The sequence below is a fragment of the Frieseomelitta varia genome, unplaced genomic scaffold (assembly GCF_011392965.1).
Source record: "Frieseomelitta varia isolate USP_RPSP 00005682 unplaced genomic scaffold, Fvar_1.2 scaffold_214, whole genome shotgun sequence".
In the NCBI taxonomy this organism is placed as follows: domain Eukaryota; kingdom Metazoa; phylum Arthropoda; class Insecta; order Hymenoptera; family Apidae; genus Frieseomelitta; species Frieseomelitta varia.
Genome location: NW_025109906.1, coordinates 691,956 through 717,906, shown reverse-complemented (window position 1 = coordinate 717,906; position 25,951 = coordinate 691,956). Strand labels below are relative to the sequence as shown.

The 25,951-nt window shown below is 32.3% G+C and overlaps 3 protein-coding genes across 4 annotated transcripts; 1 reads left to right on the top strand and 2 right to left on the bottom strand.

Annotated features, from left to right (window-relative positions):
- The first annotated feature begins 531 nt into the window (after positions 1-531).
- Positions 532-18,099, top strand: LOC122527232 (scavenger receptor class B member 1-like). The gene is made up of 8 exons (XM_043651226.1): positions 532-1,218; positions 10,793-11,048; positions 11,415-11,556; positions 14,193-14,393; positions 14,494-14,718; positions 14,916-15,078; positions 15,586-15,830; positions 15,923-18,099. The coding sequence occupies exons 1-8, from the start codon at positions 1,014-1,016 to the stop codon at positions 16,259-16,261; spliced, it is 1,776 nt and encodes a 591-aa protein (XP_043507161.1). The 5' UTR covers positions 532-1,013; the 3' UTR covers positions 16,262-18,099.
- A 242-nt stretch (positions 18,100-18,341) lies between these two features.
- Positions 18,342-22,675, bottom strand: LOC122527238 (ATP-dependent DNA helicase Q5-like). Of its 2 annotated transcripts, none has more exons than XM_043651235.1 (13): positions 22,356-22,675; positions 22,165-22,289; positions 21,902-22,066; positions 21,647-21,823; positions 21,394-21,573; positions 21,215-21,320; positions 21,029-21,140; positions 20,724-20,951; positions 20,451-20,645; positions 20,257-20,380; positions 19,917-20,189; positions 18,619-19,834; positions 18,342-18,540 (listed from the first exon to the last, which is right to left on the bottom strand). In XM_043651235.1, the coding sequence occupies exons 1-13, from the start codon at positions 22,474-22,476 to the stop codon at positions 18,491-18,493; spliced, it is 3,072 nt and encodes a 1,023-aa protein (XP_043507170.1). In that variant the 5' UTR covers positions 22,477-22,675; the 3' UTR covers positions 18,342-18,490. The 2 variants fall into 2 exon arrangements, with proteins under 2 accessions (XP_043507170.1, XP_043507171.1); XM_043651236.1 differs by having other exon boundaries at positions 18,384-18,540; positions 22,423-22,675.
- Positions 22,676-22,887: 212 nt separating this feature from the next.
- LOC122527242 lies at positions 22,888-25,655 on the bottom strand. Its single transcript, XM_043651239.1, has 9 exons — positions 25,351-25,655; positions 25,086-25,266; positions 24,743-24,987; positions 24,453-24,679; positions 24,123-24,386; positions 23,870-24,061; positions 23,558-23,799; positions 23,168-23,482; positions 22,888-23,100 (listed from the first exon to the last, which is right to left on the bottom strand). The coding sequence occupies exons 2-9, from the start codon at positions 25,166-25,168 to the stop codon at positions 22,980-22,982; spliced, it is 1,689 nt and encodes a 562-aa protein (XP_043507174.1). The 5' UTR covers positions 25,169-25,266; positions 25,351-25,655; the 3' UTR covers positions 22,888-22,979.
- Between the last annotated feature and the right edge of the window lie 296 nt (positions 25,656-25,951).

Sequence of the window (25,951 nt, the reverse complement as noted above, 5' to 3'; positions counted from 1 at the left end):
ATACGGTATTTTCACTAAATAAACGATCATTGAACATACCTCGCCAAGTCTAAACGAGGAAGCACAATTTTTGAACTAACTTCGATCGTATAGATAACGCAGATCGATTAACGAACGCGGGAAAAGATTAATTTGTAGTCCTTTCAGTGGCTAGAAGCGAAAACAACGACCAGAGCATAGAAATAATCTACTTCTCTCACCCACGGAGTCTCTCCGCGGATAATAACATTCCCCTATCGCGGCGAACGTACCCTGAACGATAAGAGAAACATCTAGACGACATCCCCTGACTCCAGCCAGATCGTCACAATATTCCATTGACCTTTGATCGGCGGCACGCTGCAGGTATCGCAAGCCTTCACCTGATCTTTTTCAGGCAACAACCGATCTTTTCCTCTCCGTGGTGATAATGGTGGGACATCGGTACCGCTCGCCGATTGGCCAGTGCTCCACGTGCTACGAACCGCAGTAGATCCGAAAGGCAAGTGGGAAGGGGAGAGTTCAGTATGATTCTGATATATCTTGAAACTCTTTCAATCGGTGCTTTCGTCACTTTTGTAGAGAATCGCACGCGGTTCGCACCGAGAAGGCACCGACAGAGAACTCAGCTCTCATTGTGGTTGTCAACTTCTCGAACGAATCGAGCGCACGATCACTCTCTGGCCATTTATGTACACGTTACCAGACGATAATCGTTCAGCGAGTCCAAATCGAGCGATTTCCAACGGAAACTCGGGCTGTTCGAACGACGAGAATATTATTTGTCGGGGGAAATCCTCTGGAACTGTCCGACAGTTTGAGACTTGTGCAAGGTTATCGCATTTGTGTGACAGACGAGTTACAGGATATTGGCATCAGTGTGTCGAACTTTAACTTCGAAGAGAGCGTCTTTGAAGCGAGTGACTTTTGCAAAGCTCGAGTCGAAAGTGAATCGCGTCATTCCTGAAGGATCATTCGTACTGGTGCCGTATTTTTCCCGTAGTTAGCGAGGAGAGAGCAACTAGTGCAATATCATGAAGGACGTTATGATGATATGGAATCGATTCACCGGCCGGCATTACTCGAACGTCAACGTGAACCAAAACGAGTCCGGCGAGCCCGAGGACATAGCGATGAAAACGAACAACCTGAGGAGGAAATCTTCGATCGTCATGAGCAATTTTATTAATACAGCTCTCGCGGTGCACGCGCGGAACAAAAGGCCGAACCAACTGAGAAGTAAGTAATTGCCATCGAAAATCTGGGAACTGTGAACTCCGCGACGCTGTTGAATTCGCAATTAGCCTCGATAGCTGTCAAGTTTCGACTCGGCGCGACGAATTTCCAAGCGTGGATTTTACATAATTTTACATAGTTTACGTAGTTGACAAACAGTTAACTATTTATAATAGTTAAGCATTAAATAATTAGTTTGACAAATTTACATTTTCGAAATTAATCCGAGTCTCTTTTTTTTGCGGAAAAATCTGTCATCTTCTCATTTCGTCTAATCTGTCGAGATGAAATTATCATTGCTTTCGGCTCGATTCGAAATGAATCGCTATCTGAATCGTTTCGCGAGAGAATTTATTAATCTCGTCGAGATAAAATTTCGACACTGTCCCCCTCCTCCTGATTCAGGATTAATTCTTGTGTGTTTGGTGAAAAATTTATAATCCTGCCGATTCGGACAAAATTTGTTATTATTTACTAAAGAAACGTACTACAAAGTTTGCAACAATGAATCGAGTAACACGTCGAATCGAAGCTGCAACAAGTCAAACATCCTGTCAAACATCGTGTCGATTTACTGAAATTTCGTGAAACGTGGGATTAGAGCAACTCAGAATGCGAAACGAATGAACAAGCACAAGCGAATTCAAGGCGTTTGCACGATATAATTATGCTAATAGCCATTAAACGTGATGTGTTCGATTATGAAGTGCGTGGTTGGAAAGAAAGAAATGGACTTTTTCACATTTTCGACGAAAGTTGATATTCGAATTCACGCCTGATGCGATTTCAATGCCTTTTTTACAGAGAAACTATTAATTACGTCATAGTAATTAATATTATGCTAGCATGTGAAACACTTTTACGCTCCAATTGCTGCGTGAAATTATCGAATTACCGTCTCTGATATGATGTTACACGTGAAAGTATCGAGATAAAATTCGCCCGATCGCACACTTTTTTTCCTTCGTTATGCAAATTCATCGTGTCAGTTCCAATCATTTTCTTTGAATAATTCTAAACGATCGTTGCTAACGTAAAAAGAAGCGATTAACGGGATTGAAAGGAACGTAGATTAAAAAAAAAAAAAAAGGTTAAAAGAAGTGGTGAAAATTGACTGAATAATTAAGAGAGCTCGTAATTGCTGCATCGCGTTGTTGCTGACTTGAGAAGAATTCCCATTCGCTACTCCCGATTCGAAAAATTCCCAGAAAATCTGCTCGCATCGCAGATTACGCTTATCTCTTGAGAATATTTTGAATTCAATTCAAAGTACCACGAAGTTTCAGCGACCTCGTTTCGTCCACTTTTTTTTTTTTTTCCCCTCCAACGTGAACTGTGACAGTTTATCTAGAAACCCCGAAAATAGAACTCAGACAGTTTATCAATGAATTGCGTAACATTTATCAGCATTTTAATTTCAAATTTACCACTTCCCAGTTTAGCGTTTAAAAATTTAGCATTCGATCTGTCTCCGCCACTCGGTCGGAAGTTCACGTTTATCGAAAGTAATTAGACCATTAAATCGTTGTTATCTATTATAATAATTACAATATTGTTAATATCGAAAATTGTAAAACGAAATTACTGCACTGTTCATTGAGGGATTGCTATCGTTCTATAATTCACGAATCCTTCCTTTTCTCAAAAGTAGATACAACAACGTAAAAGCTGTAGAATGTTTTAACCGCTGTTGCGCTGGAATGCCACGCACGTCGAGAATTTTTTGTCCCAAAATTGCAATATTTTCTCAGTTTTAAGTATATTTTAAGTATAACCCAGGCAAAACAAATAATAAATTTATTACTTCTCAATAATTTCTATCCAATGATATATCGACGAATTGAAAAAGAAAGCGACGAATTATTGTATACGGTTCGGTCACTCGTTACGGTCCGCAATCAATTGCCAGCGCAAGTGGTTAAGACTTCATGACTAACAAAGTAAGACAAAAAGACAAACACAGAGTTCAACGCTACGCGAGTAGTAGAAAACAGAGGTTTATATTAGAAAAAAAAAAAAAAGAAAGAAAGAAAAAAGAAAAAAAAAGAAATGAACAACGAACGTTCATAACGTGTACGATAAAGCAATATACCGAGAACAAAGAAAGGAGAACGCCCGGCTCCATATGAAGATTTCAATGAAGCAATAAAAAAACGGCACGCGTACATTATGCTAATAGCCATTACCCTTCCGGGACATACGCTTCGAAGAATCGTAAAAAACGCCATAAAAATCCTCGAACATGAAAAGCTTCCTTCTTCGTCCAATGCCGCGGATCGCGCTTTGTCCCGACAATACAAATTAAACTGATCCTCTAATTAGAATCTTACGAGTAATGATTCGGGCGAATGCACGAATGCTCCGCGTAACAATGTAACGCCCCTTCATTCTCGCACGGCAGAGAAAAACCGCTCTGTTTGACGATTTCGTACACGTACGATGAAACTGCTAATGACCAAGCTGAAATTAAATTGAAAATTCACGAATGCAAATCAATTCAGAAGAGACGAAACAGAGTGAATCGCAATTAGAATAACAACGATTGATCAGCCATTCTAGTTGTCCAATGGTGGTCCGGCTTGGACCTTTTTTTAAAACAAATTTCCTTCTTCGTCTTCCTCATAACTGAAAGAAGTTCCTTTTAGTTTATCACTCTCGAAGATTTGAATAAATGTTGATGAAAGTGGCCAGAGTGCTCGATAAAACGATGACCAAGTATCTGATGAAAGGGAAAAAAAAAAATAGGAACACCCAACGGATCATCGATTTAGAATTCGAAACGTCCACCTGTCGTTCGTAATAGCTAGATCCTCGATATACGACTCGAGAGTGCACAGCGAGAATCTATTAACATATATTTTTGCGACAGTATTCGGCGTGACTCACGTCTTCGAAATTCAGACGTAATGCAAGTAGCAAAGTAGAAGTAACCAGTACGTACAAGAAACGACGAGGATCGATCGTTTTCAGCAGGTTATTAACATTTCGCTCACGTGACGTGCGTGAAGAGAGTGAAACGTTTATCACTGCATTCTCACGTAATATGTAAGTGTTATCAGAAGTTTTCAAACAGGGACGTGTTTTCTTGGTGAAAGTGTAGTATGTGTACGGATACGAGTTCATCAATTTGCTCTTAGACCTTCGATAAGAGATATTTACGTGTCTTACAGAGTGATACATTTTCCCTTAAACGCAGCTTGGTTACAAACGAAGATTATCTATCGTATATTCAAACTTAATGGTTGCATTTTTAACTGTAACTTCAATTACAAAGCTGTTGCCTGTTTGATGTCGTTGTCTTCATTTGATTAAAACGATACTTATTTGATTAGAAAAGTTTATTTATTTATTATTATTTATCTTACACTATGTTTACATCGAACGAACCAACTCTCCACTTCGACCAAATTTACCAAATTGTAAATTTTCAGCGTCGTTGTGTTTATCGAACGAGTGTAATAAAAGAGCAGGAATTTTTCGAAATGACGCCAGTGCGCCATAAAATGATTAGTTGAACTGGATATAAAATGATTAGTTGAAATTTGCTCGAATAAAAATTTGTCTCGTTTAAGAAAACACAGGTTTTCACTTTGCTACAATCTTGATCTTTCACAACTGTTGAACTCAGCTGTTTAGTTACACACTACTGGTCAGCAGTGGCGTTTGAATCGATTATAAAAGGGAAAAAAATGAGAAATGGAGAAATATCGGCTATTTCCACTGAAAACCGGTTCACCGAGAAAAAGAGGAACGGAAAGGATAGGCTAGAAACATCCAGTGTCATCTCTGTATACTTACGTACATTTGATACGCGTATTTATACATTATATATGCTTGAGAGATTTTTTTCAGACACATTAGAATCGTATACACACAGTATGACAGATAACCAAGAGGAAAGACAACCAAAAACGAATAACAAGTATCAAAGTCGAAAGATATACTGTTTTATGGTAATCGAAGAGTGAATATCTACTGTTTGGTAAGATTGCCAACACGTTCGAAGAATAACAGTTGTTACGGAGGTTGCCCCTCTAATTTGGTATTTTAATGTACCAAGTATGCGCATGTCGAACAGAAAGTCACTCTTTCGTATCGTCTTCGCTTCGATAAACTCGTTCTTCTGCGAACCGCGATTCTCTCCTCAGTTTCCTCTCCGGTTAGTTCAGCCAACGCGGATAGTAAAAGAATCAATTTGATTAGCGCGCGAGAGAAGTTGCGTAAGAACGCGGGAAGAAGACGAGAGCGAAATTAGAAAAACGAGAAACCATTAACGTGTTAGGGAGTGTCCATTTCTCTTTTGCAACGAGGTTTTCAATCGAGTCGTCGCGAAGACTTATTCTCACTTTGTTTATCGACGTAAACAGCCGATGAACAAACCAATTCCTTCGACACACATTTCAATACGCGTATTAATTGACTCGCGCATATAACTATGGTTAATTACCATCGTGTTGTAAACAAAACGGTCTGCAATAAAAATAATTTTGATCAATTAAGACGTGCACTAATAAGTCACGCTTGAAATTCACTTGGAATTCACTGAAACGAGGAGCATCAGTGACTTGGAAATTAATACACGCTTTCATGCGTGTTCGTCGCGATAGATTTACTGCGATTAACAGACGGTAACACTCTTAGAAGAGATTTGAATTGATTGGACAAACGATTGACTTTCTAATGACGTTGTTGCATTCATAAAGTCGCTGCTGATTATCATTTTCTTTTTCCTCACCTTCTTCGTGTCTCTCTCCATTTCTTAATTGTCGATTTGATGATAATTTCAAGGGGAAATCGGCCTGATTGAAACCTAACCCAATCCAAAGCTTCGTGATCATGCATTGTATTGTACGTATTTGATCGTAAAGTCGTAAGTTTTAATGTGCGTTCCATTCATTCGCGCGACGCTTGCACAAGGCGAGTCCCGTTTGGAAATGCCAACTCTCCAGCGAGGCTTGGCAATTTTTGCCATCTTTCGTTAGTTGGTGTGCCTATCGGAATGCTAATGCAACACGCGCGAGGGATTTTTGCTCGGTGAGAAGAGCCTGGCTCCTAAATTGAGCGAAATCTCAAGCCGTGTCTTGCATCAAATCTCATCCCACCTATGCTGAGGTCGTCGCATGCGGCGAGGCCGCGTACGTGAGGAAAGAATGAGAAATGATGAATGGTGGAAAGCATCGGGATGCCGGGTGATGGGACATGGTGGCTTTCAATTGATTCAACGCTTGTGAAATAATAGAAAGGAGAAAGATCACTGCAAATGAATTCTCGCGGCCTGTCATTACGCGAAACATTTCAAAACGAAACGAACCGTTGTTACGCATGCAAATGAATCGCTGCTTTCTAGAATTTTACGATCTAGTTACACTAGAAACAATTCTTCTCGCCACGCGTTTGTTTTCTTTCTTTCTTCTTCTTCTTCTTCTTCTTCTTCTTTTTTTTTCTACAGTTACACTATCTCTCAGATGAGATCTAAGCGAGCTGCAATTATTCACGAGAACTGTTGAACATCGTGTCAGAATATGAGCAGCGCAATCCTATTCCACTTCAAATGAAAAACTGCGCGCGTGCAAGTATGAACTTTCGTTCGTAATGATAAAAAGAGAAATCATGAAAACGAGTTGCGAGGACGTGGGATGATGCGTTGATCTACCGCTTCAAGCGGCTATGCCGTAAATTAAAAAAGAAAAAAAGTGTGGAGAGAAAGAAGCGAGGATGAGAGTGTTTGCAGGTAGTCGGAATTGAAGAAAGGTAAACACCGCATCGAGAGATATCTCGTTATCGGTCGTGGGGATTAAAATTGACATACTCCTTTTTCAATACTAGAGGATTCACTTTTCAAACGGCCGTTTGAAGCGTCACGTTGCGTCGCGGAACGAGGCTTTGCAAAGAGAAAAAAGTACGCACGTGCATCCTCCTCGTTGGGGATTTATTTGTGTTGCGCAACGACTCGGTGAGTCGCGGCTGCGTATAAAAAGATCCATAAGCCATTAAACGGACAATGCTTTGGATTCTTCTTCTCGCCCGGGGTTCACTGCACGTTGCAAGCAAGTCATCGAGCAGAAATCATCGAGTCTGCCGCTCTGCGATAAACTGCACGCGTACAGTTGCACGTGTACGCGTCGGTTAACCAACAGTACTATGTATCTGGTTAATAAACACGAGCTTTCGCTCCGCATTGACAATGAGCACCGAGATTATTCATCGATGCTCCCGGCATAACGGACGATAGATGACAAAACGTTTCTGAAGATCTTCCTCCCCTTATTAGCTTTATCGAAAAGAAATGATCAAACTCGGGAAGTCAGAGTAACAGACAGGCTCTCTGACTTTTGCAACGTGATTGCGTGCCTTTGTCACATTACCCAAGCCTGGCAATAACTATTGGACCCGCTTGGATACACATTAAAAGATCGGTAATTAATACGCTGTACAGATACATTCTCTCGAAGGTTTTGGAAACGTCTTCGTTCCCTTTAGAAAAATACTACGTAAGACAGGTAATAACAGGCGGGAGGCTTTTGATTGATAATCAAAAATAATCCTATTGGAGGATTGCGACAGACGAAGAAGCTCGTTGTCCTCGCGAGTAGCGCGCGTTTCGCAATTTCCTATTCCGTTTGCAAGATACGTCAGATACGCTTCGTTCGATACAAACATCCACGAAAGAGCCGCCGAGCCTCTGGATATAAAATATAACGAGACGGGACAAATATGCACTTTCTATTGGACGGTGCGTTTGCCGCAGTCGCGTCCCGATTACCGCCGGAAAATTATTACAACACCGTGGTGTGCCGCACTGCCAGCGATCTTGCAACAGTCGAGAGCAAAATGGCTCCCTCTACGAAACCTATAGACCTATAAAGTATTAGCTAACACTTCGATCCTCCGATCCGAGCGTTTTTAACATTCACGTGCGTCGAATTCGTGCTCGTCGTTCGCTTGAAAACGTCAGAGACCAAACTGCGACTCGTCAGTAGTACAACGCACGACGCGCGTACATACGTACACAAAACAAAAAAAACGTTCTTCTCCGCGGAAAAATCATTTTGGAATATCATTCTAGCTTGTCCGTTTCCAATACTCGTAATTAGACTTTTTTGCGTTGATGCCTCTTTTTTTTTCTTGCCTGGTTTTTTTGCCTTCTGTTTGGTTTGCAATCGTCTTACGTAAAAACATCTTAGAGGATTATCATTCCAGTTTCTTCCGTTTCTCGTGCAAACGCCTATAATCAAGCACATATCGTGAACAGTTTTCTTTTTTTTTTTTTCTGGAGCGAAGTGTTGAGTTGAAGTATTGTCCCCTCGGGATATTGTTTCCTTTTCTCCGACTTCTTCTTTTTCTTTCTATGTAACAATTTATCACACGCAAGAAGACCACGACATTTTCTCTCCTATCACGCACTAGACTGGTAATTGCACGCTGATATATATACATATGCGACATCGTATGATATATTAATTACTTCACTTCAGTTGAACTTATTCACGTATACCGATTTCTAATGAGATTCAAATTAAAAATGTACCGCCGTCTAATTAAGATCTTGTCTAATTAACGACCACGACTAGCTCAAAACCTTGTCTGAATATATTTGAATCGCATTGAGAAAATTGAGCGACCAATCGTGCGTATTAATCAACAAGCGCGCCGGAATCAACATTTAATTCGTGATCGTATTCCTTATGATCCAGGAAAATTAGCCAAAGCAATTTATCATTTCTTGATGAACGTCCGCAGAGAACACTAACAGTAAATACAACTGCAACACGCGAATTAAAGTCTGTCGACGAGAAACAAGAATAGAAACAGAAAGCACGCAGAAACTAAGACTAATCAACGATCTTAATAATCGCCATCCACATATGTAATATCGTGCGTTTACAGATTAGCATATTTAAATCACTTCTTTTTTTTCTTTTTTCTTTCACTTCGTGGAACTATACATTCGAGCTCAAGGCAAAGAAAGAAATCAAAACAACAATGCGAACGCGGTGGCACGAAAATGCAGACTTGTGCAAAATTCAGTAAAAAATCCTTCGTTCTTAATCTCAAACGCGATCTAAGGCTTTTGTTTCGCGATGATCGATAAATTACACGACTTGTATATACAGGGTGCTTCGTAACATGTGGGATCCACTTCGGGAGCTGATTGTACACTTAAAAACAATGAAAAAAAGTCATATAAATACATATCCTATCTGTCTTCGTTTATGAGATATAATGAATTTTATAAACTCGATATTAGACTTCGTACGCGTTTTATGCATGACGGAACTCCGCCGCGTGGCTAGGCAGTTTTTAAATCAACACTTTGCAAATAAATGGATTAGTCGTGGAGGACCTGCTCATTCTTTGGATTTGAATCCATTAGATTTTCATTTGTGGGGACATTTAAAATCTATTGTATACGCAACATCGATTAAAAATGCTGAAATACTACGAAATAGAATAGAGCAAGGCTTCCGACAAATTCGAGAAACACCAAAAATGATAGAGAGAGTAACCAGATCGATGACAAGACGCATGCGGGCTTGTCTTCAAATGCAAGGTCATCATTTCGAGCATTTTTTGTAAAAGTAATTAAAACAGAAAATTCATTGTATCTCATAAACGAAGACAGATAGGATATATATTTATATGACTTTTTTTCATTATTTTTAGGCGTACAATCAGCTCTCGAAGTGGGTCCCACAAGTTACGAAACACTCTGTATATCTATAATATATATGGCATGTATATGTCATCTCGATAAATTTATTCATGTAAATTCTTTGATGCTTGGTGAATGAGTAAATTCAACGAACAACGTTAATTATGTCGCGCGTCTCTGTGTTCTTCTAAATTGCATTTGACAAGCGTTTTAACTCCTGAGTGATCAAATTGTTTTTTTTTTTTTTTTTTTTTTGCCTTATACAAGTTCATCAGTAGCAAGTATGAATCAGTTTTTCTGTATTTTGCATCAGTATAATTATCATTTACACGTGCAGTTATTAAACTAACTATTAAAGTGTATATTGATGTGGAATCAAAATGAATCAAGATTGGCACATTAAATAATTCTCGTCATGATAAATCGGCTATCCGAGGGTTAAAGAGCTCAAGAATTTTATATATCAAATAACAACAGCGGTGATAACAGTTATAATTGAAATTAAGAAAGTTGCAGTATAAAAATTAAATAATTTTCATCAGATAATTGTAATTGAAATTAAGAAAGTTGCAGTATAAAAATTAAATAATTTTCATCAGATAATTGTAATTGAAATTAAGAACCATTGTAGTACAAGAATTAAATGATTTTGGTCAGGTATAACGATTGCAAATGATTCGTATAAATCTTTGTAATACGTGGAGATCATTATTAATGGAGAAAATTATTTTTGTTCGAAGAAAAATATTACCATTATCAAGGATTAGAAGAAAATATTTAAAGTAATTTTTACTTTTCGTTTATGAAACTTTCCAAATTTCTCTCTGTGACGAACGTTACGTTTGTTTTCTTAATTGTCCGTTCAATGTTCTAAAAGTAGTCCAATGTTCCTCCAAAATTACGAAATTTCCCGAAATTTTGCAGGTATTCTCACGCTGATGATTTCGGGATTCTTCGCCATTACTATTGGCTGCGCAATTTTCATACTCGATCCGTACGAGTTCATTTTTAAAATGAAAGTGATATTCAGTCCCGGCGGCGAAATATTCGATATCTGGCGGAAACCGGACATCGAACTTTATGTTAAAATCTACCTCTTTAACGTGACCAATCACAAGGAATATCTATCTGGCGAGGAGAGCAAATTAAAGTTTCAGGAAACTGGCCCTTACGTCTACCGGTAAGTCTGTCATTAGAAATATAATGATAAAATAATTTATACCGTGTACACTATAAAATTACAATTAAAATTGTAATTAGGTCGTATCGTGCACGTTTGCAATTTAATCACAAATTATTCAGTTCTACAATTCAGCAGGTTAAAATGAAATTAAAGAGACAGAGTTGAAAACAGGTTAAAATGAAATTCGAAAGATTAAAGAGTTGTAATATCTTCGTTTAAATTAAGATAAAGTTTTAAACGCAGCGTTTTTCGAAAGTATCGCGTGCAAATTTTTGAGACATCGTTTATACGAATATTTGATTTCAATTAAAAAAAATTCGTCTTACTTCCATATCATTATTCTCAATAGAAATTTGCTTTTAGAGAATTGTTCGAACATAATAATATCCATTTCAATGACAATGGTACGGTGACGGCATATCTACAACACCCACTGCAGTACGTACCGCACATGAGCAATGGAACGGAAGATGACATGCTGATATTGCCGAACATCGCCTTATTGGTGAGTGAAATCATTTACGTACATTGATAAGAGAGAGAACAGAACTAATAGGAGAGTCTCGTTCGATCTTAACTAAATCATAACAAGGACAACAAACGATTCTAATATGCTCTGATTTTCATTTTCGAATTTAAAAATAATCGCAGAATATATATAAAATATATTCTCAAATATATATAAAATATATTCGAACTATAGTCATTGATAACCTTCTTAGAAACGTATTAGCATACAGAAAATCGCAAATAAAAGCATTCGTGAACATTTACATTACAGCCATTAACGCCGCATAAAATATATGGAAATCAGATAACTCAATTAATTAAAAAGTTGTTTAGTCTTCGTTTATAAACCACCAGGAATTCCTGCCAAGTTTCATCGTTGATCTCTCGCAAACGGGAAATAATTCGCCCATGATACAATCGACGATATTCAAGCTCACGACTATCATGACTAAGTTCGCATGAATCAACCGTAAATAATAATCGCTTTGCTCGTTTCAATTTTATTAAATTTCAAGGTTGTAAATTTACTTAAGCGCGCGACACTCCGATACATTTCCTGTTCGAGAGATTTATAACAGAAATAACAATTTCGCAGAACAGAAATAACAATTTCGAGTTTTTCTGAGTAAAAAGTGGATTATGCCTATTTGTTTTCTATGCTACGAAACAATTTTAGTACAAGATAACGAAAACAGAAAAATTATTAATTCGTCTAATTGTAAATAGAATAATATTTCATAAAAAATTCGATTAGTAAGAAACAATACATTGATAATTTGTTTCCCACTATTGAATAGCGTAGTATAATTCTTTCACTAATGTCTTTCCTGCTTCTTCCCGAACGAAGAAGAAAATCTCTTTAACCATATTTTCTTGTCAAATGAAAGGAACGTAATATCTTATGAGAAACATGAAACAATAACTTAAATAGCTGATTTGGATGAGAAATATATTCTTTGGAAAGAAAATGCAATTTTTGTCGTAAAACTTGGATATTCATTAAAGAACTCAAGGCCTTCAACGAAACCGGTTGTAAGTCGTTGCAAAAGAAAAAGCGAAAATGTAGAATCATCATCGTTCGAATTTTATATATATCAAGAAAAATAATAATGAAGATTATTTGGAATTATTAATTAATGCACTTCTGTAGAAACATATAAGCATTTTACTAATTAAAAACTAAAGTCAATAAAATTCTTCTTTTTTTTTCAATTTAAATTCATGATTTTAAAATACGCGAAACCTCTATGCAAAATTGTAAAACTACTTTTTGGCATATCTTATAATTATCGATTTTACGATCGTTATTCCAACTGTAAATTGTCCTTTTTATTGGTCGAAAACGTACTTTCCACGTTTGACATAATTGATCAATTAACTCTATGGTTAAATAGTCCAAGGTATTCCGCTAGAAATCTAGAACATTTGGATGGAATACCTGGAAACTTAAAATAATAGAAGAATGAATTATACTCGAAGATATGCGGACATAAGTCAACAACAACGTTATAAAATTCTATGGCGATAATCATGTTCTATTACAATGAATAATAACGTTCAAGATCGACGTGTTTGTTATTGTTGTGAAAGGAAATTTCCTTGAAATGTGGAAAAACGTCAATGAAATGTAATGTGTCACGCTTCGCATTTACATTTCCCTATAACTTCAAATGTGTTAATGAAAAAGGAAAACCCGTGACTGCGATTGCGTGATTATGCAATAATAAAATTCTATATGCATATGCCATTAGAAGAGTGGCAATCAGAAAAAGAAAAACGTAATACGTCCGGCCAAAAACTTATATTATATATTCATGATCCTTATATTTATTTTTCTACGAACAAAATCCAAGGACTTTCCGTATGTTTCTTAATTGTCAATTTCCGTTGTAAATATATACGTATATTGAAGAATAACAACATTCTATATAGAATACCAAACCCTAGATTATATACAATGTTTCCTAAATCATGGTAATCGACCAGTTGATAATTTCTACAAGCAAAAATAAATTAAAAATTATTCGTATTGTTAGAAATATCGAAGAAAAAAATTATTACGTACAACAAGAAGAAGTCGCGTAGAAATGACAATGAAACGAAAAATAATTTGTAATTTCTTCTTTAAAACAATCAAAAGATCATCCACCGCCGTTGAAGTATTCTTATATATGTGCATACACATCTACGTAGTTGAAAAAATATCCACTCAAAACAATTTATATTCGGTTGATAACTGCGAGTAACTAATTGTTATAGCAGTCAATGAATTTTCAGGCAGAAAATGAAAATCAAGAAAATCAGAGTTAGATATGAGAACAAAACGAAATACAAAATACGGAAATGAATGCTGTTATCCTTGACATTTTATGAACAGATCACCTAACGAACTAGGTCGTGATAAATTGCATTTCGTGATATGCAAGATTAATTATGTCGCGACACAAAAATCAATGAGCTTACAAATAAATCTTATCATTAAATGATAATAACAAATTTTTAATTACACGGATATTACAGATTTATTTAGAAGCCAATTACTTGTTTGATTACAGGGTGATAATTCTTTTGTTCCACTTCTCAAGTGATTTGCCAAATATCTATGAAGTATTTTCTGATTTTTTGTTCCAGAGTATTACAAACGTAATGAGGAATTCTGTTTATCTAACCAGACTCGGATTAAACTTACTGATCATTAACACGGATTCGGAGCCCCTGGTGAAAATGACTGCTAAGGAATTTATGTTTGGTTACCAATCCACCCTTGTTACCCTTGGCAATAAAATGATGCCATCTTGGATTAAATTTGATAAGCTAGGCCTTATTGATAGAGTGAGTTCTCAAAAATATGGCTCATCAATTGTATAGGATTCTCAAAAGTCGCTACCTTTCTGCAGAGATTTCAATGTTTCATCTTTGTTTCCTACTACAGATGTACGATTTTGAGAACGATTACATAAACGTTTATACCGGTGAAAACGATATACGTCAAACAGGCTTGATTGAGAAGTTTAATGGCAATGTGAATCTGCCGCAATGGACAGGAAAATGTGCGAATGTGAAGGGAGCCAGCGATGGATCAAAGTTTGCAAGTTACATTCAGCCGAACGACACCATATTATTCTTCAGAAAAAGTCTCTGTCGCAGCGCCATTATGGTAAGTTGTGCCTTGTTACCTGCATGCTCTCTGAGAATAGTGTATTCAAATGTGTTTATAATATCCTCGTACTATTCTAAATTACCAATAATACCTAAACACATAAATATTAAAAGTTACTATCAAAAATATAGTGAGCTATTAGAAGATAGATCAGAATAGCATGTAATAAATGGGATTAAAATATAATCTTACAGAAACGAGATGGAGAAACAACCATGAACGGAATGCATGTATATAAATACAAATTCGTGGAGAATATATTGGACAATGGTGCTTATATCCCAGAGAACAAATGCTTCTGTCGCTATGGATATTGCTTAAAACCTGGCTTAATTGATGTCACCGACTGTTACTATGGTAAGATGACTTGAACCATTGAAATTATTACAAAAATAAATTTCCACATTTTGGAAGGAATATGAAAAATATTGCATAGACTAACAATTAACATTATATAATTAAATATACATTCATATCGTCACATTTTTCAGTGCATTCTAAAACTGATACGATTAAGATAGATACGATTAAAAGAGATCAATTAAATTATTAGATGCAGAAAAGAAATCCGTTTAACGAAAAAAAATGAATGTTTATATTAATTATAGCCATAAGTCGCTCTAATTATTAATGACGCATTCGTGCTATTAGCAGATGCTGAAAGATTGAATGAGAGAAAAAATAATTACGTAACGTAAAAAATTACATGAGAGAAAAAATAATTACGTAACGTAAAAAATTACAATATCGGTAAATAAATAAAACATCAACATGCACAATCATGGGGAACATAGCGCTAAAAAGATTAAAAAATAACAGAGGTTTAAATATTCATGTTGATCACTTACCTTTACGATGATGCAGGATTTCCAATTGCTCTCTCGTATCCGCACTTCTACAAGGCTGATCCGACCATCTTGGACGCTATCGAGGGGTTGAGTCCAAATCCTGATCTTCATGAATCTTTTCTATATGTTCAACCAAAGGCGGGTCTACCGCTGCAATTCGCGTTCCGTTTTCAAATCAACATGGCTTTGCAAAATATCGGTCACATGTCCAGAGTGGAGAAATTCGAGAATTTCGTCTTACCGTTGCTCTGGTTCGAAATCGTAAGTACTGGAAAATATCGAACTGCAATTATCGAACGCGTACCTTCAATATCGAATATATCGATACATCTAAAAAAAAATCTATTTTCTAGGGAATGTCCGAGTTACCGATATCGATGCTAGTTCGTTTTTGGTTTTATTTGAATTTCTTACCAGTTCTTCAGAGCGTTCTCATTTATCTTTCGATACTCGCCGGTTCTGTACTTATAGGCATCTGTGTTCGCAAGATCATTATATGGCAATCGACGGAATCGACATTGACCCGACAGTGGCTCAGTTCTGAAATAAAAAGCAAGAAGATGCAAATTTTGAATAATAGACGAATGTCGTATAAGATCGATGAAATGGACAGCTCGTTAATCGAGTCGAAAGATGAGAAGGTACCTGAAACAGCACTGGATTTACCATCTTTAAAAGAAGACATCGTGTAACGTTAGTTACTGAAATAAAAAAAAAAAAAAAGAAGAAAACTATGGAAAGAGGCTATTTTGCAATGGAACGCGTTAGATTATCTTCGATTTCGAGATGTAATCGATACAAAAACGAATGATCGAATTCCGTAAGAAAGTACTTACACATTTATAATATTTTCGACATTGACAATAGTATCGTAAAATCGACATTCGATTCTATTAAAGTCGCTCTGTGATCATAGAATAAAAGTATAAGTTGCATAGTTCATACAGTATGAAGTAATTGACAATATTTTTAAATGCAGTTACAAACAGTAGTGGTAAGTGACACCTTGTACTAAATTCTTTACTATGCAGGTCAATACAAACGGTGCTAATTTAAAAATAATTGTTATTTTCTACTATTATATATCACTAACATCTTTTCTTTTTTTTTTTATTCTTTTTTTTCTGATGGACGTAGAAATTTTGATTTTTAATATTTTGGCGATAATACTTTGTATTAAATTGCCGGAAGTCGATGCGCTTGTAAATAAACAAAATCAAAAAAGAGGGTGCAATTGATCATTTGCTCAAGACGTTTTGTAATTTTATATAAACGATTAAATGCATTAAGACTGATGTTATAGACTGGTATAGTAATTAAGTGATTTATAATTCAAAAACAATTAACATATTTAATTACATTGTCAACGATTTTTTTGTAATGTAAAAAAGTATTATTTTTGAATCGCACCGTTTGTAATTGAAAGTAATGTAGATTTAAAAAACGGTAAGGGCAATTAATCTTATGGTTTATGTTCTTTTTTTTTTTGTTTTTTTGTTTTTATAACCTTTAAATCCACATCGTTCCAAAATTTACAATATTTTGTATCTTTAATTCTAAATGTACGACTTGTACATTTTAAGAATCAAAACATATTTATTAGTATCATAATAATAAAATTTTAATTATTAATTACGTATGCTAAATATTGTTCATTTGTTAAGAGCTGTTAAAAAGTATTACATAAATCATAAAAGCGTTGTAAATTCTTTTTTATCAGTAGCTACAAAAATCGTTTTTATTACTAAATGTAAATTCTATTATTGTATATTATAAACACAATTATATAACTTCATTATAAGACATAATTCACTGTACTCAATTTAGAACTTTATCAAAAATGTATTTATTTCGTAATCTGTAACTTTTAAATTGTTAAGACATTTGTGATTCAAATTATGGTGGTATATCTAACACAAAGGTTTAAATTTTCTAAAAAAAATTTATAATTTTAAAATGGAAAGGGGATAACTAAATTGTTTTTAAAATATAACTAAACATATTTCTCTGATTATGTTAAGCATTTTAATTAATTTCTTACTTGTAAATATTATTCATATTTATTGAATATTAATTGCAAATTTTCAATATACATAGCATTTAGATTGTTCATAAATTTTTGAAATCTTCATAACGCATACAGTAGTATTAGATGTAAAAAAATTATAAATAGTTTTAAGTAAATCGATAGCTGATCAATGATTTTTTAAATATTTCATTTTTCACTCTTGCCTCATTTATAAATTTAAGTCATAGTACAGATCAACTAAGGAAACAGTATTTTGTAGAATCCAACACATTCTTATAGATTATTACATGTTCTTTTACTTTAAATAATATTATGACAAAACAAAATGTGATTTAAACTTTTTGTATATATAAATACTGTTTCCTTCAATTATATATTTTATATAACTTTTGTGGGAATAACTATTATGTTTTCCACAAAAATACTGAATTCTTGCCAGTGAAATATTAATAATATACTTATTTATAATAATTGCTCAATAAATAATATTTGTAACAAAAATACATGTTGTAACATAGTTTCTCCTGTAAAATAATAGAAATAAAAATAAAAAAGAAATATCATATAAGGATAGACTCGCAAGTACTTTATTAAAAATATGAAATAACAACAATCTGGTTTTATAAATACAAAAGATTTTAATAAAAGAAGTTACTAGTTATATTTAAAAAATTCGAACTTTTGTTTACATGTCTGTTTTTAATTATTGAAGTTTGCTTAAATATCATTTTAAATATATACACGGGCTTTTTCAAACCTTTCAATTTTTCAGTGGCCACCCTGTATAATAAATAAAAATTTTTAAATTAAAGTATGCGTTCATATTTATACAGATATATACAAAGTTTTTCATATTTTATATAATATTCAAATGGACTTGTGACAAGAACGATTAATTCTGTGTCATATATTTCCTAACAAACTGTTGTATTCCCTCTTTATCTGAAACATTCATAATCTGAAGTTGAATGTCAGCTAAATATCATAAAGATAGACAAATTTTTTAAAATTATACTTTACCAAATATTTGTTTCCCAAGGAGAATATAATGCATTTCTCTACATGTTTTTGAAAATGTCGTTCGATCAGGAATACGTTCAGATGGGTAATACTTCATTAAATATGACTTTAAAATTTCTGCAGTTTTAAATTGAGTAATTTTATCTGCAGATACAAGTTTCTTCTTATCTTTATCTGTATGCTGGTTTAAACGAATTTTTTTATCATGTTTCTCTTGTAAAGATTTTTTTGTTTCTACATGTTCAATTATTATGTTTTTCTGTTTTAATGTTTCTTCTTTTTCTGCATTTTTTATTGCTGTAAATACGTTTTTATCTTTAAAATTATCAACCTCAGTTTTTTCATTGTCAACTTTATTATTTTTATCAACAGAAATTTCAGTAACGACAATGTCATCAATATTAATAGTTTTTTCTTTGTTAACTACAGAGCATTCTTTTCCTTCGAATTTCATCTTTTTATGCGATTTCGTATTTACGTTGTTTTCAGATAGATCTATATTTTTACGTTTCTCTTTGCTAAAATATTTTGATTCTTTTTCATTCCTGATATTTACACTGTGGTCACTTTCATTATTTTTTGTCACTTTCATTGATTTTGCAGACTGTAAAATTTGTTCATAAACCGACTTATTTACGGGTAACGCTTTTTTATTTTTGGGACTTTTCTTTTTAGGTTCTTTCAAAGATTTTCGTGACTTTTTATTGTGATTTTTTAATAACATTTCATTCTCTTCATGAATTTTTCGAGCGCACATAAAACCACTTAATATTTGAAAATCGGTCATCTTATCTTGTTTTGGAGATTCTTCAGTATCTTCTTTTAGGTCACTACTTTCACTGGTTACGTCTTTAGTGAAAAGGGACAAATTTTTATCAACCCTATTTTTCCATCCTATTGTATTAGTATTTCTATTATCACCTTGCAAAATACTTAACTCGAATATATCTTTTTTATTAGTATGAGGTTTATTTTCCAATATTTTTTCGCTCTTTCTTATTTCTAAAGCAGTTTTAAATATTGGGCATAAAATATTTTTATTTTCTTGTTTACTCAATTTATCTTTCGTATCTTGTTCTAAATCATCACTTTTTCCTTCTTTATCATCATATTCATTACAATATTCGAGTTGCATATTTTGTTTACTATTTGCATCAAAATCTCGTAAATGTTCGTGTAGCGTATTAGAGCTGGTACATTTCCGTATCGAAGAAATCTGTATTTATCGAAAAATTCAATTCATGTTATTAAGAAATATGAACAAATTACATAGAGATATAAAATACTAAATTACGTACCAATTTAGACATATCAAATTTATACTTATTTGCAATTTTACTGCTACATAAAACTTTATATTCGAGTTCATTTGCTAAATTATGCATATCAATTTTTTGAGTTTGTTCTTTAGATTCAGGAAAGATCTTTTCATAATTATCTAATAAAGCTGATCTTAACTGAACATAGAAATGTTCACGAATTTGCACAGCTAAACCCTTTATTTTTATATCGGTACTTTCAGCTGCACGTACATGAGATTGTTTAGCATCTTCGCGATTTTGTTTTTTTAACTAAATTAAACCAAAAAAAAAAATTTTAAATATTAAAAAATATAAATGTATCTTTAGATGTATTTACCTCAATACTTTTATTATTATTTCTCCGAATAGCAAACTGTTTTTCAATTAATTCTTTAGCTTCTCGTTTACTTTCAGCTAACAGTTTTTCCCTTGAATCTGACTTTTCTTCACATTCATTTTCACTATAGATAAAAATAATTAAGACAGTAGAAAATATATGAAATTGTAATGTTTATAAAATATATTACTCACCAACCATCATACTTTGATAAAGCAATACTATCTGAATTGCCAGTAAATTTAGATTGAGATTGCGATCTAGTTTGAAATGTTTCGAACTGTGATATTCTTGATTGAACACTATCTTTATTTCTACATACATCACACTTATCTTTGCATAAAGGTGGACTATCTCCAAAATATTTAGAAAGCACTGTATGTCTACATCTGTAGAATATATTAAATTGTATTGATATTCATTTGTATATTACAAATAATATAATTATAGGCGATAATGATTCTTACTTTACTTCAAGACAATAAGAAACAGCCTTTTCAAAATTTTTCCAATTTAATTTTACAAGCTCGGATTTTTTCCGCGCAATTTCCCCTTTAATAAGAAATGAAATAGCTGAATATTCTTTATCACTGAAATAAATTCTACAAAATGCTGGTTTACCATCCCTACCAGCTCTACCAGATTCTTGATAATAAGCTGCTATATTTTTTGGAACTGTCCAATGTACTACAAATCTGTATATAAAATTATAATTTTATTATAAAATGATACTGAAAATAATATACACCTCCTGTAATATAAAATAAGTTACCTAACAGATCCTTTATCTACACCCATTCCGAAACTACACGTTGCTGCAATAATAGGTACTTCGCCAGATGTCCATTTATTTTGAATTTCATTACGTTCCTGAGTTTTTAAACCTGTAAAAATAATTATTTATATTTTACATTTTTATTTCAATTTCACGACTACTAAAGATAGTAATAATATATACCTGCATGATATGCAAGAGTAGGTATACCAGAACTAGATAATTTATGTGCAATTACTTCTGTTGCTTCCTTTTTTCTACAATAAATAATGCCACAATTTTTTTTTGCCTACAATTAATTCTTTTATGTATTTTATATATCATATTTTTTATATATGTTATAGAATTATCATACAACTTACTTTTGGAGTGCATTTATCTTGAGAACCAAGAGCTTCTATAACAAAATTTTTTAAATGCTCAAGAGGCTTGTCTAATATTTCTAAAAACCATACATCATAATAAAGATTAGGTCGAAATACAGGAACTGAGAATATGGCAGGATTTTTCATATTTAAGCACTGGAGTATATCATCTTTTACCTATAATAATATATTTCATACTAATTAAATTTTAACTCTTACTCAGTATCCCAAATTTACAGAATATACTTACTTCTTTTGCAGCAGTAGCTGTTAATGCAATTATAGGAATTTTGGGACATAATTCTTTAAATTTTCCTAGTTCTCTATAACTAGGTCTAAAATCATGACCCCACTCACTCAAACAGTGAGCTTCATCAACAACAAAATAAGATAATAATTTTTCTCTATTTAATCTTTTTATTGTGTCCTATAGAAAAATAATTCCAACAGTTAATCAATATGCAAGATACAGACATTAAAGATTCTATCACAATTAACAATTTACTTGAAAATGCTTCTGTGCTCCCATTTCAGGAGTAATATATAATAATTTGATCTTTGGAGAATTAGATGCCAAATCTTTCATTATTGCATTTCTTTCTTTAGTAGACGTATTTGAATTCAATGAGGTTGCATTAATTTTTTTACTTACTAAAAAGTCAACTTGATTCTACAATAACAAAACAATGTTACATTATTCATTTAGGTCATCTTCGAACATTTTACATGTCTATAATACATATTTCTATATAGAACATATATATATACCTTTATTAAAGCCAATAATGGTGAAAAAACAATTGTAATTTTGTCTTCTTTCATTAAAGCTGGCAATTGAAAACAAAGTGATTTGCCAGCTCCAGTTGGCATACATACAAATACATCTTTTTTACCTGAAAATGTTCAATTGTTTATAGGTGATTTATTAAAAATTATTGAGAATAAGAAATTTTAATTATCTATAAACACATAAACGAATTCTACATATTTATTATTTATAAATGACAGTAATAAATGATGTTCAACCTTTATAAACAGCAGTGGTTGCTTGTTTTTGAATATCGCTTTTAAAATCATCATAACCAAATATAGACTTCAAGACAGCTGACAACATTTTATTCTCGATAAATTATGATCTTCGATTATAAAAAGTAACGATGTAATTATCGTTGCATTACAATATAATTCTTTTTACTTTTTATTCTTATAAACTAAACCCACAAACAAAACCTCAGAAAACCCGCCATGATTCTGACAAAGTAAATACTAACAATAAGTATATACTCCTACAAGTATATACTAAGGTATTCAAGTTAGTGTTCATGAGTGTCACCAAGATATCGTATCAAAATTCCCTAAACAAATCCAAATATTCTTTGAATGTCTCAAAGACATATTAATTTCTTATTTATATATGTGATAAATAAAATAATATATAACAAATAAGTATATTTTTAATATTATAAAATTTAATATAAAAAGTTTATGTGCATGTACATAAAAATTTTATTATTTTATTAGTTATTGTAGTTTTGTTATAAAAACAGTTTATTATAAAAAATGGAATACATTTATAAACACAACTATGTGGAATTTTGCAACATATATAATAATACATCATAACGTTCAACCCACTCTGAAAAAGTTGCATCATCTACAGTTTTTTCAATAATTTCCATTACCTTTTGAACAGGTTGATTCACCCTGTTAATAATAAAATAAAAATTAATATCCACATTGTAAAAATAATAATTATAATTTATATACCTACCAGTCATTTAGAATTTTATGAAATTCATCAATTTCTATCCTCGTTTTCGTATTGATATTTTGTGATAATTTCAAAAGTTCAAATGTATTATAATTATTTTCTTCATACGTTATCATTGGTAAATGAGACGTATTTGAACTTTCTTCAGTTTCTAAAGATTCGAATTTTTTATACATAAACATTGAAATTAGATTTTTATAACATTCTACTAAAGAATATACTGGTATTTGAATCAATGGAAAATATAATGCAAGATTTGAAATTTGAGAATTAGTAATTGAAACAGAAGCTTCGCTGAAACAACTTTTTGTATGCCTGAAACATTTACATAATATATAAATCAGTTATAAAGTTTTATTTGGTATTAAATTTTTATAAAAGTAATCTCACTTATATACTGCAACTTCTCCTTTTAACATGACTTTTTTTAATGCATTAAGATCTAAAACCTCATGAAATATATCCAATTCAGTAGTTAAATCATTTTTTAACATTGTACAGTCACATCCATCGGCTTGCATTGTTGCTATTTTTTGTAATTCTAAATTTATTTTTTCCTTCGTTTTTAAAAGAAACGTTGGTGCAGATTTCAAAAGATTTAATGATTGTTGTATGTCTTGTATATATTTTGTCTAGAATTAATGCAAAAATAATTATGTGTATATATAGACACATTACAATAATTAAAAAATGTTAACATACAATTTCAGTATCAGTGTTTTGAATCTCCAAAATTAGTTGTGTTAGATTAAATGAAAATATATTATTTTCATACAGATCATCTCGAATTTTATCAATTTCTTTTTGTAAACTTCTTTGTTCATTTTCTAATTTGTGAACTTCTAATGCTAATGCCAACCACTCACTTATATCTGCAGAATTATTTGAAGCTGTCTAAAATCAAAATTAAATTTAACAAAATTGTTTTTTAATACTTAACTAATATTTAACATACCTCGATTTTTTCTATAAAGTCTAAAACATTTTGTTGATGATTATTTGCTCTTGCATTATACAATAATCGTCTAGAAACCATAGAAATATGTTGTCCATATAGCCTGGCAATACCAACATTTATATGTTTTTCATTTGATTCCATTGATTTCATAGTTTCTAATTTAGTTAATGTATCTACATCTTCTGTTAAACTTTGATATAAATAATGCCATAATGTAGGTATTTCAATATGATTAAGATTACTTGATACTGTATTCCATACCTATGAATATAATCTGAATAATATAGCTACAATTATTATTAAGTCAAATAATATATAAATATATACTTGTTTCTTATCCGCTCCAGTCCAAAGACTTGTTACTACATCTAACATTTCCATTAGCACTTTATGATCCAGATCTTTGCAAGTTTGTGGCATTAAATGTTGACAAATCACTCTCATTTCATTACAATCACGAAGTTGTGTTTCAGTTTGATCATGTTTCATCTGAAGTAAATTTCTTCTTGCTCTTATTTCAGAACGCTTGGATGAAATTTCTCTCAGTTTTTGAACTAAATAGAAATATCTGTTAAATATACATATTTTGTTATATTTTTGATGAATAATACATATACCTTTTTGTTTAACTTTAAATTCTTGTTGTTCATATTCTTCCTCTAGCTTAGATATTTGATCTCTTAAATCACTTTTACTTGATTTCAATTGTGATAAATTCTTCATACATTGAACAGTTTTATTAGATGTCTTATGTTTCAAATAATACAGTAGGACATTTTTTCTTATTGTCTTTGCTTCTTTAGCATTAAATATAACTTCAGCAAAATCATCCCACATCAATCCAACAAGTCCTGTATATAATCTGTTAAATATATAATTTACATTTAAAATACATAATCATGATCATATAAAGTAAAACATAATTATTATATTTACAAACAGAAACAAAACAATACAAACGTTTGTTTCACTGAGGTGTTGAATATCATTGGTGGGCATTGCAATTGATGAGTCCATGCAAATATGTCTGTAGACTTTTCCATAATTATAATATGTTTTATCAATTACATCCGCAATAAAATATATTATAAACATAACAAGAAGAAATTTAATTGAAATTACATGGAACATCTATATCGAACTGAAAATTTAACATAAATATGATATAGTATTGAATCTTGAAATAAATATAATAAAAACAAAAAGCAGAATATGTATCACTTACTATATAAATCTTAAGATTATAAAAATGATTTCTAATTGTTTCCATTACAATATAAAAATAAAAATTTTAATAAAGACAAATGAAATTTAGGTTATTTAAACCGTTGTTCGTAATATCTCTTCCAAACATTTAATTCATCACATACTGTTTTGGAACAGAGAAAAGTAAGAATCAAACAAGTATGAAGAAAACTTCACAAACCACTGAAATAAAAAAATAAATAAAAATGTATAGAAAAATTAATTGTTTTCTAATTCAAATCTATTTAACCGCGCACTGTTACATGTCCATAGATAAAATGTAAGATAGACTTTACAAAACTTCTTTCTATTTTTGTATCATTTCCAACATTCGATCCACTGTAGAAAACAATTATAGTATCAGTAGTGATTGAAATTAATATCAGATATGTCGTAAGCTATTTATTTCATTCATTTTATCGATGAAAATTAATAAAAATGATTTAATTCAATCAATATTAAATCTTTAAAAATTCAAATTTTTTTGGAAATTGTTTTTTACGCTTTTGATTATCAAACTGAATCTAATTTTTATGTTCACAAAGAATGTAGATAAAATTATGTTAAATTTTTGGAAATAG

What these genes read in the sequence shown, in the direction of transcription:
- LOC122527238 (XM_043651235.1), bottom strand. Translation starts at nt 22,476, where the DNA reads ATGATGATTTTAAAAGCGATATTCAAAAACAAGCAACCACTGCTGTTT. An exon ending in CAGCTACTGCTGCAAAAGAA is followed by an intron (nt 21,574 to 21,646) that starts GTAAGTATATTC and finishes ATATTATTATAG; the next exon opens with GTAAAAGATGATATACTCCA. An exon ending in TACTCTTGCATATCATGCAG is followed by an intron (nt 21,141 to 21,214) that starts GTATATATTATT and finishes TTATTTTTACAG; the next exon opens with GTTTAAAAACTCAGGAACGT.
- LOC122527232 (XM_043651226.1), top strand. Translation starts at nt 1,014, where the DNA reads ATGAAGGACGTTATGATGATATGGAATCGATTCACCGGCCGGCATTAC. An exon ending in AGCTAGGCCTTATTGATAGA is followed by an intron (nt 14,394 to 14,493) that starts GTGAGTTCTCAA and finishes TTCCTACTACAG; the next exon opens with ATGTACGATTTTGAGAACGA. An exon ending in TGTCACCGACTGTTACTATG is followed by an intron (nt 15,079 to 15,585) that starts GTAAGATGACTT and finishes ACGATGATGCAG; the next exon opens with GATTTCCAATTGCTCTCTCG.
- LOC122527242 (XM_043651239.1), bottom strand. Translation starts at nt 25,168, where the DNA reads ATGGAAAAGTCTACAGACATATTTGCATGGACTCATCAATTGCAATGC. An exon ending in CTGGAGCGGATAAGAAACAA is followed by an intron (nt 24,387 to 24,452) that starts GTATATATTTAT and finishes TTATATTCATAG; the next exon opens with GTATGGAATACAGTATCAAG. An exon ending in AAAACACTGATACTGAAATT is followed by an intron (nt 23,800 to 23,869) that starts GTATGTTAACAT and finishes CATTAATTCTAG; the next exon opens with ACAAAATATATACAAGACAT.